This window comes from Diplotaxodon limnothrissa, linkage group LG3 (genome assembly GCF_057381915.1).
Source record: "Diplotaxodon limnothrissa isolate DT_005_m linkage group LG3, D_limnothrissa_male_GT1.1, whole genome shotgun sequence".
NCBI lineage: Eukaryota > Metazoa > Chordata > Actinopteri > Cichliformes > Cichlidae > Diplotaxodon > Diplotaxodon limnothrissa.
In genome coordinates this window covers 49,821,939-49,839,464 of record NC_140598.1, presented here as the reverse complement: position 1 = coordinate 49,839,464, position 17,526 = coordinate 49,821,939, and the positions used below count along the sequence as shown (strand labels likewise).

At 40.2% G+C, this 17,526-nt stretch overlaps 2 protein-coding genes across 2 annotated transcripts; both read left to right on the top strand.

Moving 5' to 3' along the window:
- Positions 1–8,638: 8,638 nt before the first annotated feature.
- Positions 8,639–10,458, top strand: LOC146636415 (tripartite motif-containing protein 16-like). Its single transcript, XM_085350817.1, has one exon. It carries the CDS (start codon positions 8,758–8,760, stop codon positions 10,330–10,332), a length of 1,575 nt encoding a protein of 524 aa, XP_085206943.1. The 5' UTR covers positions 8,639–8,757; the 3' UTR covers positions 10,333–10,458.
- Positions 10,459–14,951: 4,493 nt separating this feature from the next.
- LOC146636414 (tripartite motif-containing protein 16-like) lies at positions 14,952–17,456 on the top strand. The gene has a single exon (XM_085350816.1). The coding sequence runs from the start codon at positions 15,081–15,083 to the stop codon at positions 16,671–16,673; it is 1,593 nt and encodes a 530-aa protein (XP_085206942.1). The 5' UTR covers positions 14,952–15,080; the 3' UTR covers positions 16,674–17,456.
- The last annotated feature ends 70 nt before the right edge of the window (positions 17,457–17,526 follow it).

The window sequence follows — 17,526 nt, the reverse complement described above, 5'->3', positions numbered from 1 at the left end:
CTCTGTTTGTTTGTTTTTTTCACAAGAGGAATATAAATTTAAGTCACTGATGAATTCAGTGTGATGAATCTTTAGTGATGAATTTGTAAAATTTGAAGAGTAAACAAAATTCAAATCAAACATGAAATGCATATTCGCTTGCATGTTTTACAATTTTACTTATCTTTTGCATTTGGTTCCAATGTAGCAACAAAGTCTTTTAGTTTAAAGTTTTCTGCTTGATTTCAGCTGCAAGTTGAAGATGTTCGTCTCCATCTGCTGGTGGTGCTCTCACACAGCTCTTTGGCCTCATTAATGAGAACAAAGAAACTTCTGTTTTTGATACACTGTAAATGATTTGATCAATAATGAATTAAGTTGATGTTCAGTTTGGAATGTTTTTGTTTAGTTAAAGTGTTGACAGTTTTATTTTTTTTTTAAAAATACATAATAAGAAAATAAAGGAACCCAGCAAGGGAACGTCATCCATAAGATATTATGGGAAATTAATAAATGCAATTAGTTGCATAAAAACTGTAACTGCTCAATCGTGATGTCTGAACTGTTCAGTTAACACAAGAGAACTCTCACTTGGCTAACAGAAAACCTAACTCAATAATGTTTGCTATATTGCATAAATTAACAAAGAAAACACTTGAAATGTTCACCATTAGTTCCAGAAAGAGGTTAGAATACAGAGTGATAAGTAATACATCGCTTTCATTTCCTGTGTACATACTATAAATGATCTAATCAGTAAGTCTGTCACGGACTGCGCTGGCTGGCGTTGGGATGAGGGGAAACAGGACTCAAATGCTGGACTTTGTGTGATGAAAACAGGGCGTTTATTTATTTCCTCTTCCTAGTGTTAGTGTGTCTCCGCTCCTCCCTGTCCCAGCACCCCGTGCTCGCTGCCCTCTCGTTCCCACAATCCTAGGAAAACACAGAGGCAGCCGTCAGAAACACCACAATTGTGGCAGACTAACCTTCACTAACTTGAATAACGTGAAGACACACAACAATCCAGCGTCAGAGAGTTCCACCACTCACACACGCACACACACACACACACACACACACACACACACACACACACACACACACACACACGCACAAGGACAACGAGGGACAGCAACATTAAATATTCAATTCAGTTTGAAGTTGTGGAATGTTTTTATTGACTGGATGAAATTTAACGTGAGTTTTTGAAATATAAAAACCAACCTTTTTTTTTCAACTTTACTCAAATACGACAAGGGGGAAAAAAAGAACAAGTTTACATACAAACAGTGTGAAATGGTGAAATGAACTGTGTGAAAGTAAATCCTGTTAAATGCTCTTCTTCTGAAGCTAACATGAAGGTTGTCTCTACAATAAATCCATTGAACTCCTCGCTTGTAAAAGGAAACACACACTAACTTTGGTTTGATCAGGAGCAGCTGAACCAGGTAAGACAAAAGTATAAATAGATTCAACAACATTTGTGGTTTTAGGTACAGATGCTGTTGCTCATGCAAACAACCACATCACCAACACCACCTGTTGGTTTTGATTCACACTGTTCTTGGATCTACTGTCAGCTGTGAAAAATGTGCACACTGATCAAGGAAATGCTGGGTGTAGGTACAGTAAGGACAGTATGGAGACCTTTGTTTTGGCTCGGTGCTGGGGTGGGATATTCCTGGGGCTGGTGTTAACCAAGGCTGTTATAGTGTGCAGAGCTCTGGTGCTCTTACCAACCTTGCAGTCGTAGCAGTGCTCTGTCCAAGGTGCTGATTTACTCCGATCTTCAGTGTAACAAGATTCATACGGGTCTCTTGAATATTCAGTTCATAGTCAAGCAAATCAGAGAAATACAGGAGGGTGGGAAAAATAATCCGCACAGGATACAAGAACCTTGGTGAGCTGCCGTGTCACATGGGACACACAGTTAGGTTCTGTCATGCGCCAAGGCGCGCGTACACCCAAAGGATCCAAAAGCAGACTCCAATGCGAGCAGAAAAAACGCTTTATTATCTTAACAAAAGGTGATCCGGGATAATCAAAGAAGAAAGCGAGGACCTGAAAAACCCGGGGAAATAAATGACGCGGGGAAGCCGAAATCGGGACCGTGGAAAGCTGCAACAGAAAGGGGAGAAAATTACTAGTGAGCCGGGAAAACAGGGAAACACAACAAGACGGGGTTTGAGTAGCTGGCTTACGATCGGAGTGGGACCGTGGGACTTGGGAAGAGAGTGTGAGAGTCCGTGGAAAGAGAATCCGAGGAGTCAGTGATGAGGACAGGTGATGCACTGGGTGGTCCATGCAAATAGGAGGACAGGCAGGTGGCAGATACAGCACGCCGGATCGAAATCTAGACACACAAAGGCAGAGTTAACGCATTTCAAATGATACATCCGTACAACGCTTTCGCGGGAGGCTAGTTACCACAGAGAGGTGATTAACGGACTGGCGTGGCGCATCCGCGGGGTTAAACAGTCCTGCAGGTAATCGCCCCGGATGGAAAGCAGGTGTGCCGGTGATGGTCCAGCCCGGGGGTGTGTCCACCAGGGCATCGCACACACACACAGACTCCTCAGACACAGGACCACGGACCATGACAGGTTCAATCTGGCCTGTGACTCCAAGCTGATCTATCATCCAAATAATTGCTCTCACTTTCAGTGCAAACTACTTGCGCCCACTATTGTCATCACATGCAAATGTTCAGAGCTTGAATGAGGTCAGTAATTTTTGTGCGAGCTAGCTGGTGAGGTTACCTATACTGCTCGGTGAAACTGGCGATTGTATCAGTAGAAGATTGTACGGGAATTGGTGCGTAAGTCTGCTATAAAAAGTGCTTCCTAATACTGCAGATGATCCAGCAAAATCTATCTGGTACTTAATGTGCTCTGTAGCATCCTCAGGTAGTGGATTTTCCAGGGCAACCTTGAGTCTGGCAAATTCTCTGGGCTCCCAAAGCAAAACATGACCAATACATTGGACAGCTGGTCGATACTCTGTCATTTTTCTTTAGAGATTGCTGCTATTGAGCTGGCTCAGATGTCTCTGAAGAATAGGTGTTTGACCACAACAGCAACAGAGGTGCAGTAAGTGGAGTGCAGGCATCAGTTCTTCTGTGCATATCCATCACCTGTTGTTGCAGCCTACAATTATCCTCCATCAAACCTCCTGGGAGGTGCAGGGGTACTTTGAAACAGGTGGTCTGTGTGATCAGGCAGACGTGAATATTGAGCTCCAGCTTCTTGTGGTGAATTCCAGTCTTTAGGAGTGAGCGGAGTCATCCTGGCATATCTCTCTGATAGTCTCTCCACACTGTGATAGGGCTGCTGTTGCTCTGATGAGTAATTTACATAGGGAGTTGAGCAGGAAGAGTGATGTGGCTCTGGTAGAGAAACAGCAGTCTCCAAGCAGGTGTCCGAGTATCTCTGCAGGGTCCGACGTCTGCTGGGCGCCTGCCCTTATGCTGATCTGGGAACATCTTTAGACAAATGCACAGTAAGCACGCTATCAAAATCTCAAGGACCAAATGTTGCAGAGGTTTTAAGGCAGGGGCGTCCAAACCTTTGTCACTGAGGGCCACATACATAAAAATATGGGGCCACTTACTAGAAATTAGGTATATAGCCTTAACTTTAGTGTATTAAAGTTAGAAAAATCACTTAAAAGTGGTCAAATATGTTATATTGTTGAATATGATTAAAGACAAAACTGCCTTCATCACATCTTTCTATGAATGGATCTTGATTCATTTATTCAGAAAAAGCTTTGGTAGCTCATTCTCAGAACAGCAGCCTCAGATTTCTTCTTAGACAGAAGATTTACAGCACAGAGAAAAACAATAAAGGGGAAAATGGGACGGGTACATTTCAAGCTTGTTATTTTAGTTATTAGGCTTAGAAACACGCCCGTTAATGTTGGTTTGAAACCGTTATCAACATTAACAGACTGAACTGGACTTAATAACAGGAGTGGATATAATTTTAGTAAATTATTCTGGTGAGTATCAGCTGCGCTGGGTATGTAAATCGGGCCTAAAGTGCTCGTGCTCTCGTCCACTCCCCCCAAAACAATTAGCAGCTGTGCGGCGTCTGTGGCATCGGTGCTCTCATCGCATGCGATGGAGTAAAAATCAAAAGCACAGCTTTATCAGACAGTTGCAGTTTAATGTTGGCTGACGAGTCTTCAATGCGGTGCACAACTGTTTCTGGACATGCTGACGTTGCTGAAGTCCTGCACTTTTTCGGTGACTCTGAAAAAGGCTTGCCATGTCTTGCGATGAGTTGGGCGACCTCATAGCTGGCTATTGTAGCCTTTTCCTTGACCTTTTGAGCACAAAAAAAATACTGTTACTGTCCCTGTAGGAGAGCTACCCTTTGGTTTAATTTCTGCTCTCGCTCAGCACCAGTGTAGGATGCATAGGCCTGATGTTTGGTTTCATAATGACACCGTACATTATACTCTTTCATAACTGCCACACTTCCCCTTGAATTCTTTGAAGAAATAGTCACTCTCCCACCATGTCTGAAATTTTCTGCACTCACTTTCTACCTTTCGCTTCTTTGGTTCTGCCATGTTTATTAACTTGGGGTAAATTTCTTCTGTGACTGTCCTTTTTGGTGGAGCAACTGCCTTGATCAACAGTAGCTCCCCCTGGTGTTAAAACTAAGAAGTGCAATACACTCAAGCAAAAGTTGAAGTGCGGGCCATATGCTATTCTATTTATAAAATTACTTGCGGGCCAATTAAAAATGGACGCAGTTGGCCCGCGGGCCGTAGTTTGGACACCCCTGTTTTAAGGAGTAGATTTGCCAGATCATAATCAATGTGGCCACCAGGGGGCATCAGTTAGGATGCAAATCCATTATTGAAATAAAGTGCAAATAACACTTCTGCTCTTGTTTCTAAGTAGAGTGATGTGGTTCTCCTACAAGGAATAAATGACATAATGAACAGATTGCTGTCTGCTGCACAAGCATGCATTGTAACATATAATTAGACATGAACTTATCTCTCTACTGCTGATTTCTTGAACATAATACAAAGAAATAAATTCTTTATGGTATATAGTCCTTCCTTGCAATATATTTACACAGTACACCAACATTAAAAGTATTACCTATGCAGGTCATATACCCTTGAAGTTCAAACAACAAAAAAGTCCATATTTTTGCAGTCAGACTTGACTTGTTTTAGCAGTACAAAGTGCAATATATAAAATAACACCGGTTGCAAGGTGGTTAGCACTGTTGCTTAACAGCAAGAAGGGCCTGGGTTCCATTCCACTATCAGGCCAGGGGCTTTCTGTGGGGAGTTTGCATGTTCTCCCTGTGCTTGCATGGGTACTCTGGCGTCCTCCAACAGTCCAACAGATAGGTTAATTGGAAACTCTAAATTGCTTAAAGGTGTGAATGCTAGTCTATCTCTATGTGACAGACTGACGATCTTTTCAGGGTGCACCCTGCCTCTTGCCCTAAGACAGCTAGTAAAGGCCTCAGCGCCCCCAACGACCCTGAAAAGGACAACCGTAAGTGAATGGATAGAACACAATCAAAACTGTTGTACAGTGCTGTAGTGAGTGGATCATCAAAGAGCAGCAGAGTCAGAAGACTTGACAAAGAAACAAAAGATTTTATTTATTTAAAACCAACAAAAAATGAAGAAATACAGAGGAAGCCCACATGTCCCACTTTCACAATTTTTAACATTTGTGGATCTACGTGAAGCTGGCAGCGTAAAATTTGTCTCAAAATCCAACATGGGCATATAACGTGATCTGTGTGTATCAGGAGATTTAAGGATTTGTTACCTGGAGAGGATGTTATCTGTAGTTTTAGTTTTTGAACGAGAAAATTATCTGATTCATGAAGCTGAAGCTGTATTATGTATAAATTACCAGTAAAAAAAAAAAAAACAGTATTTACTCAGAGTTGGATGTACGCATTTATAAAATAGTTTTGTGTAGTGATGCCCAGATGAAGCCTCATGAAGCCTTGAAGGTCCAGCATATTCCACATAATAGTTGTCATTTTCTTCACAGTTTCATAGTTGTTCATAACCTGTAGTCAGTTTAGCTGTAGTCTTCTGTTTTTCTCCTTGGTGTTCTTGTTGTTTGCCTTCATTCAGCCCTAATAAAGGATCGCTTTTGATTTGTAAACCAGCTGTGTCTCCTGCAGTGTCTGCTCTTGGGTCCATTTAAAAAATACATAGCACACCCCACCGTGACAATGGATGTCTCGACACACCCTCCAAAAGCCTCAGCACAGTGTCCACCAGCATTAGTTTTATTTGTTTGAGAGGAAAATTCTGGAGAGAGCAACAAGGATTTTATTGAACACTATTGATTATGTTAAACTTATCAAAACAGGACATACTGTAAGTAAGTAAGTAAGTAAACTTTATTTATTAAGTGCTTCTCACAGACAGGCAATCACAAAGTGCTGTACACAAATATTAAAATATTAAAATAAACAATAAAATCAATAGACATTATTTACAATGTAAAAGATCAAATGTAAATAATGTAAAAAAATATATATAAAATATGTAGATCAACAAAAGGCTTGTTTGAACAGAAGAGTTTTTAACTGTTTTTTAAAAGAATCCACAGAGTCAAGCAAACGTAATTGTAGTGGTAAACTGTTCCACAGCCTTGGTGCAACAGACTGAAAGGCTCTGTCCCCTTTTGTCTTCAGTCGTGTACGGGGAACAACTAAGAGACTCTGAGTCTGTGAGCGGAGATGACAAGCAGCAGTGTATTTTAAAAGAAGCTTGGATAAGTAATCTGGAGCCTGGCCATTTAGTGCTCTGTATGTTAAAACAAGAATTTTAAAGCGAATTCTCAACTCTATTGGGAGCCAATGTAAAGAATATAAGATGGGAGTGATGTGAACACGCTTGGTAGAGCGAGTTAGTAATCTGGCTGCTGCGTTTTGTATTGTCTGGAGGCGAGAGAGAGATGATTTATCCAAGCTAGTAAACAGGGAATTACAGTAATCTAAGCGTGATGACACAAATGTATGAATGAGTTTTTCCAGTTCAGCTGAGGAAACCATATGTCGCAGTTTAGATATGTTTCTTAAATGATAGAAACAGGAACGAGACAAGGATTTTACATGAGAGTCAAGGCCCAGAGAAGAGTCAAATATTACTCCAAGATTTCGAATATTTGACTTGACAGATGGACAGAAAGAGGCAAGAACCTGACTGATTTTAGAATGTAGCTCAGGAGGAGCTATGATCATGGTCTCGGTCTTGTTAGTATTTAGAACAAGGTAGTTGCTTGAAAGCCAATCAGAAACCTGGGTTAAGCACTGGACTAGGGTGGACAGCCTATCCAGCTGATGAGGCTTAAAGGACATATGGAGCTGAATGTCATCAGCATAAAAATGATAAGACAGGTCGCTAAAAGATTGAATGATACCAGCTAAAGGAAGCATATAAAAAGAAAATAGTAATGGACCTAAAACTGAACCCTGTGGGACACCACAGGTCAGGGCAGCAGTGTTAGAGGAGAACCTATCAGTCCTAACAGAGAAGGTCCTGTCTGATAAGTAGGAAGAAAACCAGTCTAGGGCAGAGCCAGATACACCAGCCAAAACCTTGAGCCTGTTAAGTAGGATTTTGTGGTCGATGGTGTCAAAGGCTGCACTAAGATCAAGCAAAATGATCACAGAACAGTTCCCTGCGTCAGATGCCATTAATAGATCATTATAGACTCTTAAGAGAGCGGTCTCTGTAGAGTGCTGCTTTTGAAAGCCAGACTGAAAAGGGTCAAGAATCTGTAATTTACATAATAGAGACCTGAACTAATTTTCAACAAAACTCAGAAATTATAGAATCGTCAATAAAGCGCCTGCGCCTAGTCGAACCTTGAGGATGGGACTCTGAATTAACAGATACAGTAAAAGAGACTGACTTATGGTCACTAAAAACAACTTCATTTAAATTCATGTGGTCAAAGGAAACACCATAGGTGAAGACCAAGTCCAGAGTGTGCCCAGCCCTATGAGTAGGCCCTGCTACATGCTGAACAAAGTTGAAAGAGTCCATAATGCTCAGAAACTCCTTAGTGGTACTGTTTGTTGAGTCATCCACATGAATGTTGAAATCTCCAACGATGATAACCTTGCCCATTTTAATAGTGGAAGTTAAAAAGTCTTGTAGGTCTGACAAAAAAGCTGCAGCAGACCCAGGTGGACGATAAATTAAAATGCCGTATATGCCGTATACTGCTAAAAAAACAAAAAAACAAAACATGTATGAAAACATCCAGACGAATCCACAAACAGGAAACCAGCAAAGAAGACCTGTCAAACACATGATCAGATATAAATCATAAAAATCCTCTTGCTCTTCATAGTTTGTGCTGAAGTATCACTGACTTATTTTTTTTTAAACTAGAGTATCATAGCTGCAGACTCTGTGTGTTTAACACCCAAATATGGGCACACATTTTTATTGGCACTACATTAATAAATTATCAGTTCCAGAGAGAACTGCCTGGTTATCTTCTCAGGAAAAAAAACAACTTAAAAGTAATCATTTCAAAACAGCTGCAGTCAAACTGAACTGACTCCACCCCTTTAGTGTTCGGTGGAAGCACTGCATGAAAATATCTGCCTGAAAATCTACCACAAAAGTGCGTTAGAGGGAGGAAACAAGCAAAGAAGGAGCAAAATTCAAAATTGTATCAAACTGCAGAAAGAAACAAAAACTTTATTGAAGACTCAATAATATTCAAATATTGAAGAAGAACCTTCTCCTGAAAACATCAACATGGATCCACAAACTATCCTCTGTGACATGTGTGCAGAGGACAGGAAACCAGCAAAGAAGACGTGCATGAAGTGTGAGATCTCCATGTGTGTCCAGCACCTCCAGGCCCACCTGACCACACCTGTGTTACTGCAGACTCATCCTCTGACTGAACCCATGGATTTATGTGGGAACACCAAATGTCCTCAGCACGGCAAGCTCCTGGAGTACTACTGCTTGGACGACATGACCTGTGTGTGTGTTTCCTGCACCATTGAGGACCAGCACCGCCTACACAATATGAAGACCTTCTCCACAGCCCACAAAGAGCTCCTGGAGAAGCTGAAAGCTGAGCAGCTGATCTTACAGGAGAAAACAGACGATGAGAATGTGAGTCTGGAAAAGTGGGAGAAGAGTGAAAGAGAGAAGCTGGGTCGCTGCAGTGTGCGTCTGATTGAGGCTGTGACTAAGCTGCGTGACATCTCTCTGACCAGCGTCCAGAGCTCAGTCTCTGCTCGTATGGTGTCCCTGAAAACCAGCAAGAGCAGCCTGGAAGCAGCACAGAAGGAGAAGGACACCTTCAGTTTCCTGCAGATGTATTCTCAGGTGCAGCAGGATGTGGAGAAGGCCAAAGCTGTGGATCTGAGTAAAGGGCTGGAGCCGGGCAGCCATCGGGACAAACTGGTTGAGGAGATAAGACAGAATGGGGAGAAGATGGTGAAGCAAGCGTCTCAGTTCTGGGGATCATTGCTGACTCTGGTTGATCCTGAACACCACCAGGAGCTTGTTCCCACTGGTTCAGACCTGATCTTTGAGCCACAGTCTCTGGGTCCTGGCATGTCGCTGTCCAAAGACAACAGGAAGGTTTTCCACAGTCAGTGGATGAAATTTTGTTCTTCTAACTTGTTCCTCATTAAGGGTACAGTTCTTGTTTCTGACTTTAAGAGATGGGTGATCAGCATTTCCAAAGACTGTGACTGGACCATCGGTTTATGTGACGACACTTATGCAGCCAGTATGAAGGATGGAAATGTCTATGGCCTACGCTGCCAAGGTAACCAGCTTTTCTCTCTCACAACAGAGTCTAGTTGGGTTATGATTCAAAGTGAACATTCAATGTTTTTTGGGATGCCGAAAATTGAAACGCGCCAACAGCATTATAAGGTTTCCCAACAAGTGATCAACACTCCAGGTGGAAATGTGGAACCACAGATGACCAGACCACAAATAGTGGAAGTTGTGTGGAGCTTTCCAGACTCATTATCATTCTTCAGCAAGATCGGGCAGCACCAGAGAATAAACTTACTCACAGTAACAATCAGCTCTACCAGCTCAGACCTCAAGCCTTTTGTTTGTCTCCAGGGTTTAGAAAAGGAAGCGACAAATGAGTTCACCTTCAGTTCAACGACATCTCTATTTGGAGGAGTTTCACAACAATATCAGAATCAGTCGAAATGCTCATGTAGGAAGTTTAAATCTGGTCATGGATTGTATTATGGAACATCTTTAGGCTCCAAGTCTTCCCAGTCAATCTGCTCTTGTGGAAAGATTATTGGTTCCCCACCAATCACAGCGGTGCTTTGTGAACTTCTGTAAATAACACCCATGCTGTTGTCCAAAACCCACATTCTGGATCATAGCTCCAGCTACTCCCACCAGTCTGTTTGTTCCTGTGGAAAAGCTCTTAGTGATGACAGAGATGGTTTGTAAACTTTGCTAATTGTAGATCTATTCATTATTTTATTTTTCCTTTCAGCAGATGAATGTAAGTGTAACTGACCGATAAATTCAGTATGATGCTTTTTTGTGATTAAATTGTTACATTTTGACCGAACAAAATTCAAATGAAATATGAAATGTATATTTTCTTGCATGTTTTTCCAGTTTTAATAATTTCTAACTTTTGCATTTGGTTTGGTAATGGGGTTTGGGATGCAGAAAATTTTCATTGTAATTATTTCCCCTCCCTGGTGCTGTCTTGCTACTCTTATCATAATATTTTCTACCCTCCTCATGGTAATTGTTCCTGTGGAAAATGATTGATGGTGAAAACATCACAAAGACGGTTTGTAAACTTTGGTAGTTCGAACTCTGCTGATGTTTTTTTCCACTCACCAAATATTTATTAATGTATCCGATTTAGTTTCTGTCACAGGAATGTACATCATATGTCATACATCACATCATATTCATTAAATGAACCTCTTTTTGGTTAATTATATATGTTTAGCTTTGGTATTTGCTTCTAATGCACCAACTAATTATTTTCGTTTGAACCGTTTCTGCTTTATTTCACATGCAAGTTGAATATGTTTGTCTCCATCTACTGGTGGTACTCTCACATTGTACATTGTACAGCCAGAGTTGATTTATACAATGTAAATGATCTGATAAATAACAGAGTATATTTTAATATGTGGAATGCTTTTATTTTTCTGATTAACTCAAGCAAGAATCAGAATCAGAATCAGAAAGGGTTTATTGCCAAATGTTGAGCAGGTTTACAACATTAGGAAATTGCTGCGGTGCTTCAGTGAACACTGCATTTTTAAGTTTTTTAATATCAAATTTTGTTTATTAAAGTTGCCAGTTTATTATATACATTTCTTTCTCTATTAAAAGTTGAACAAAGGATTTTGGGTCTTTTAGTTTTAACCAGTAAAAATTCAGTATTGAAAACTGAGTGTACACCACACTAGTTATATTTATTCATTTTTAATCACATACATTTGCAAGTCCTGTCTGTTATGACCAGAATATTATGATTTTTTGTCTTGTTTAGTGATTATGCTTATTTGCATCAAAATGATTATGCGGTCTTAGTTGTGCAAAAACGTGAACTGAGAAAATGTGAATTCAGGATAAACGCATGATAAGCTTTTGTGCTAAACTATCATCGCCTTATCGCTGCCTTAATTTCGACATTTGTTTTGCTTTTATCATAAGTCCATGTCTTTTCTACTTTATCACAAAAGTGTGTTTGCAAGTTAAACTTTGGTGGGTGTCTCTGTGTTGACACATCCATATTTATGCTGTGAAATTTGTCTGACTCCACCTGTTCAGTTTTTGTTTTAATGGTACAAAGTGCAATATGTGACAACATTAATCTAAACTGCAGTGCCACTGGGCATAATACAGACTGAGAGACGAGGTTGGGACATTCTACAGTAGATCAAACTGGAGTGAAACAAAGAGCAGCAAGGACTTCTCTCAGGAGGACTGAATAATATTCAACAAATCTGATCAGGACATTCTGATTTTTTAAAGTCTGAAAACATTTAGATGGATCCACAAACTATCCTCTGTGACATGTGTGCGGAGCACAGCAAACCTCTTTATTAATCTTTTATTACTTTAATCATAAGAACTATTCCATGCTTCACTGAGGGGGTTCATGAACTTTGCCAATCCTAACTCTCCAGATCCTTTTGGTTGTTTGTGTAACTGAATGAGAATAAAGGTAATTGAATAAGTGTCTGTCAGATTAATGCATTTTGATGCATCTTTATGGATTAACTATATATATATATATATATATATATATATATATATATATATATATATATATATATATATATATATATATATATATATATATATTAAATACAGTCCAGCCTGAAGTTTATGACTTTTGATCGAAGTGTTTAAAAGACTGATCGTAGTTTGGATCATTCTAGAATCTCAAGATGGACCAAATATAAAACTGACCAAACAAGCAAAATCTTTTGATGCCATGATTTTTATTTAGAGGCACTTTTCCTACTTCGTGTACACCCCACATCTTATTGATAATTTCCAGTTTATCTAAAGCCAAACTCATATTGTGAGTTATAGACAAACACAGAACATCATGATACTCAAATAAAAGTTTGTATTATACAAAGTGGGCAATCCATTTCCAAAGAATTGATGACTTAAATCTGACTTGACCACAGGAACCGCCCCCTGCTGGCCGTTAAAAAGAATGCAGGTTTTAAAGTAAGGCATTGCCTGGCACCTCTGTTTTTTTATAAAAACTGTTCCCGACCCCACTGTTAGATTATATGCAATGATATGTGTTGGCATGAACTGGTATTCATTCGTGGGAGCTGGAACTTTCCATTTAATGCCATTCTGAAGTTATGGAAAGACAAGCTCCTATAAACAAAGTCAAAAGGCTTTTACTCTGAAATGCAAAACGAGATTGATTTGAGATTGAGATGTTACCACTGTAGAGGTTGTGTATGGTTTTCATGAACTCCAATTACTTAGTGGAAACAGTAATTGTCCTGTTAACAGCATCCACATTTAATTATTAAAAGTACCAAATAAACAATTATAATTACGATATTGACGTGATAAAACTGTGGGGTTGTATACTGTCAATGTAGAGTGAAATGATCTTGTGGAAACAGCAACTTTGCTTTTAATGTGATTCTGAAGTCAGTGAAAGAGTGGGTCATACATGGGCAATTTCAACGGGCCATTACTTTGAAAGGCAAAATCAAGGCGACTTGAAATTGACTTGATATCCCCGTGATAGTGTACACTGTCGATCTTGAGTGAAATTATCCCGTGAAAACAGTAATTTTCATTTTTACAACATTCTGAAATAATTGAAAGAGTACATCACATATGGGCAAATTCGACGGGCCATTAATTTGAAAGGCAAAATCAGACGAATTTGAAATTTACATGGTTTTGCTGTCGGGTTGGATACTGTTGATCTAAAGTGGAATCATCCTGTGGAAACAGTATATTTCATTTTAAGAGCATTTTGAAATCGTTAAAAGAATAAGTCATATATGGGCAATTTGAAAAGGCTTTTATTTTGGAAAGAAAAACCAGACTGACTTGATATTGATATGGTGTCACTGTAGTGTTGCATACTGTTGATCTAAAGTGGAATTACTCTGTGGAGACAGAAATTTTCATTTTTAGAGCATTCTGAAATCGTTAAATGAGTAGGTCGTATCTTGGCATTTTGAAAAGGCTTTTATTTTGGAAGGCAAAATCAGAACGCTTTGAAATTGACTTGGCAACATCCTGAGGTTGGATACTGTTGATCTAAAGTGGAATTACCCTGTGGAAACAGCAATTTTCATTTTTAGAGCATTCTGAAACCACTGAAAGTTAGGTCTTAAATGGGCAGATTCAACAGGCCATTAGTTTGGAAGGTAAAATCAGAATGACTTGAAATTGATACGGTAACATCGCGAGATTGTATACTATTGATCTAAGGTGAAATTATCCCGTGGAAACAGGATTTTTTCTATTTAGAGCATTTCGAAATCATTACAAAAGTAAGTCATATATGGGCAATTTCAATGGGCCATTACTTTGGAAAGTAAAATCAGACTGACTTGATATTGACATGGTATCACTGTGGGGCTTTATACTGTAAATACAAAATGAAATTACCCTGTGGAAACAAGATTTTTTCTTTGTAGAGCATTTTGAAATCGTTAGAAGAGTAAGTCAAATATGGGCAATTTCACATTTCTGTGGTTGGATAGTGTTGATACAAAATGCAACTAGTCTTTGGAAATATGACTTTTGCTTTTAAGAGCATTCTGAAGTCATTGAAAGAGTAGTTAAAAAAAATGAAAATTCACAGGGCTTTTACTTGGAAATCCAAAATAAGATGGCCTTGCTATTGACAGGGCGCTATTAGGGTACAATGTTGAGTCATGTAGATCTAACATTAAAGTTTGTAAACAAGCCTAAATTATATGTTATTATGTTCTTAACATATCTGTTAATTCACTCGAAGTTGGCTTTTATTTTGAAATCCGGTTTCCACATCCATTCCCGTAATACTTTGAATACACAGGGAACAGAAAACAAACTGGAGGCTGGCTTGACTGCAAGTCTCGAATTGGAGGCTGGCTTGACACAAGTAGTTAACGAAAGATTTCTCGACACACCCTCCTAAGCTTCAGCACAGTGTCCCCCATCACTATTTTTACGTGTGTGCTTCGTATTTTTGAGTGGATTGGAGCACCCAGATGTCAACAAAAATCGATCCACGCATTTGTAAATCTTAGTTCACCTTTTTGGATCATATCATGCGCATTCGTAGCCCTTTTTTTTTTTTTTTTTTTTAGCAAATTTCCCTCCATACTCGTTGGCACCTCCTACATTAAGTAGGAGTTTCATGAGAAATGAAACCTAAGTTAAACCATTATAAAACAGCTGCAGTCACGCTGGTCTGACCCCACCCCTTCAGTGTGAATCAGAGAGTCAACAGAGACTCTTTGTAAAGTGCGTTAGAGACACGAGCAAAATTCGAGGACTTGAAAGACTTGAACTTGAACAAGGAATCATTTTTAACTTATCTAAACGGGACATCCTGCTTTAAAAACATGTCTGAAAACATCAAGATGGATTTACAAACTATCCTCTGTGACATGTGTACAGAGGACAGGAAACCAGCAAAGAAGACGTGCATGAAGTGTGAGATCTCCATGTGTGTCCAGCACCTCCAGGCCCACCTGACCACACCTGTGTTACTGCAGACTCATCCTCTGACTGAACCCATGGCTTTATGTGGGAACACCAAATGTTCTCAGCATGGCAAGCTCCTGGAGTACTACTGCTTGGACGACATGACCTGTGTGTGTGTTTCCTGCGCCATTGAGGACCAGCACCGCCTACACAATATGAAGACCTTCTCCACAGCCCACAAAGAGCTCCTGGAGAAGCTGAAAGCTGAGCAGCTGATCTTACAGGAGAAAACAGACGATGAGAATGTGAGTCTGGAAAAGTGGGAGCAGAGTGAAAGAGAGAAGCTGGGTCGCTGCAGTGTGCGTCTGATTGAGGCTGTGACTAAGCTGCGTGACATCTCTCTGACCAGCGTCCAGAGCTCAGTCTCTGCTCGTATGGTGTCCCTGAAAACCAGCAAGAGCAGCCTGGAAGCAGCACAGAAGGAGAAGGACACCTTCAGTTTCCTGCAGATGTATTCTCAGGTGCAGCAGGATGTGGAGAAGGCCAAAGCTGTGGATCTGAGAAAAGGGCTGGAGCCGGGCAGCCATCGGGACAAACTGGTTGAGGAGATGAGACAGAATGGGGAGAAGATGGTGAAGCAAGCATCTCAGTTCTGGGGATCATTGCTGACTCTGGTTGATCCTGAACACCACCAGGAGCTTGTTCCCACTGGTTCAGACCTGATCTTTGAGCCACAGACTCTGGGTCCTGGCATTTCGCTGTCCACTGACAACAGGAAGGTTTTCCACAGTCAGTGGATGAAATTTTGTTCTTCCTGCTTATTCTTCATTAAGAGTACACTTCCTGTTCCTGACTTTAAGAGATGGGTGATCAGCATTTCCAAAGACTGTGACTGGACCATTGGTGTATGTGACGACACTTACGCAACCAATATGAAGGATGGAAATGTCTATGGCCTACGCTGCCAAGGTAACCAGCTCTTCTCTCTCACAACAGAGTCTAGTTGGGTTATGAAAGAAACTCCACGTGTAATAGTGTTTGGGATGCCGAAAATTGAAACGCGCCAACAGCATTATAAGGTTTCCCAACAAGTGATCAACACTCCAGGTGGAAATGTGGAACCACAGATGACCAGACCACAAATAGTGGAAGTTGTGTGGAGCTTTCCAGACTCATTATCATTCTTCAGCAGGATCGGGCAGCACCAGAGAATAAACTTACTCACAGTAACAATCAGCTCTACCAGCTCAGACCTCAAGCCTTTTGTTTGTCTCCAGGGTTTAGAAAAGGAAGCGACAAATGAGTTCACCTTCAGTTCAACGACATCTCAATTTGGAGGAGTTTCACAACAATATCAGAATCAGTCGAAATGCTCATGTAGGAAGTTTAAATCTGGTCATGGATTGTATTATGGAACATCTTTAGGCTCCAAGTCTTCCCAGTCAATCTGCTCTTGTGGAAAGATTATTGGTTCCCCACCAATCACAGCGGTGCTTTGTGAACTTCTGTAAATAACACCCATGCTGTTGTCCAAAACCCACATCACCACATTTCTTATTAACCATGTAAGTTTTAGTTCCTCTTAAAATGCTGATTATCTGTAAATGAACATGTGGTGCTGGCTGTGCAAAAGTCTCTCTACTGCTAAAACTTGCAAAAGTAGTCTAGAGTAGGGTTTTCATCATAATTGGTGCAAATTCAACACTCTTGTGCTAAATTATGGCTGGTGTGTTTCTGCTTAAATATAATCGATAGCTTACTCTGTATTTGTGACATTGCGAATGTTTCTTGTTAATTAAACCAAACTGCAAACATTACAAGGGAGCTTCAGTCAAACTTGTCTGACCAATCTTTCAGTGTGTAGTTTAGCAGTGGTGAGATATTTTCCAGAGAACTGAAACTGTTGTGGAGTGCTCCTGAGCAGGCTGAAGACTTTCACCAGAAACAGGCAAAAAATAAAAATTAAAAAACAAAAATGGAAAACTCAAGGATTCATCAGATTTCAAGCCATCCTCAGTTTCATTAAAAGAGAGTATCAAGGACTGCATTCATGGAGGCATTCCTGCTGGGAAAACATGTCTAACAGCAGCATACAAACAAAAAGGAGAAGAACAGAGCCACAAACTGTTCTCTGTGACATGCGTGGAGAGGGTAAAAGGAAACCAACAAAGAAGACGTGCAGCCTCATCCTCTGGAACTATCTTATATCCCCGTGTTTGTTGTGTTTACCATTAGTTCCAGAAGCAGTTTAAGATAGAAAGTGATATAAGTGGCACAGATCTCTAGTTTCATGTGTACACACTGTAAATGATCTAATCAATAATAAAGTCATTGGAGTTTGAAGTTGTGGAAGGTTTTTATTGA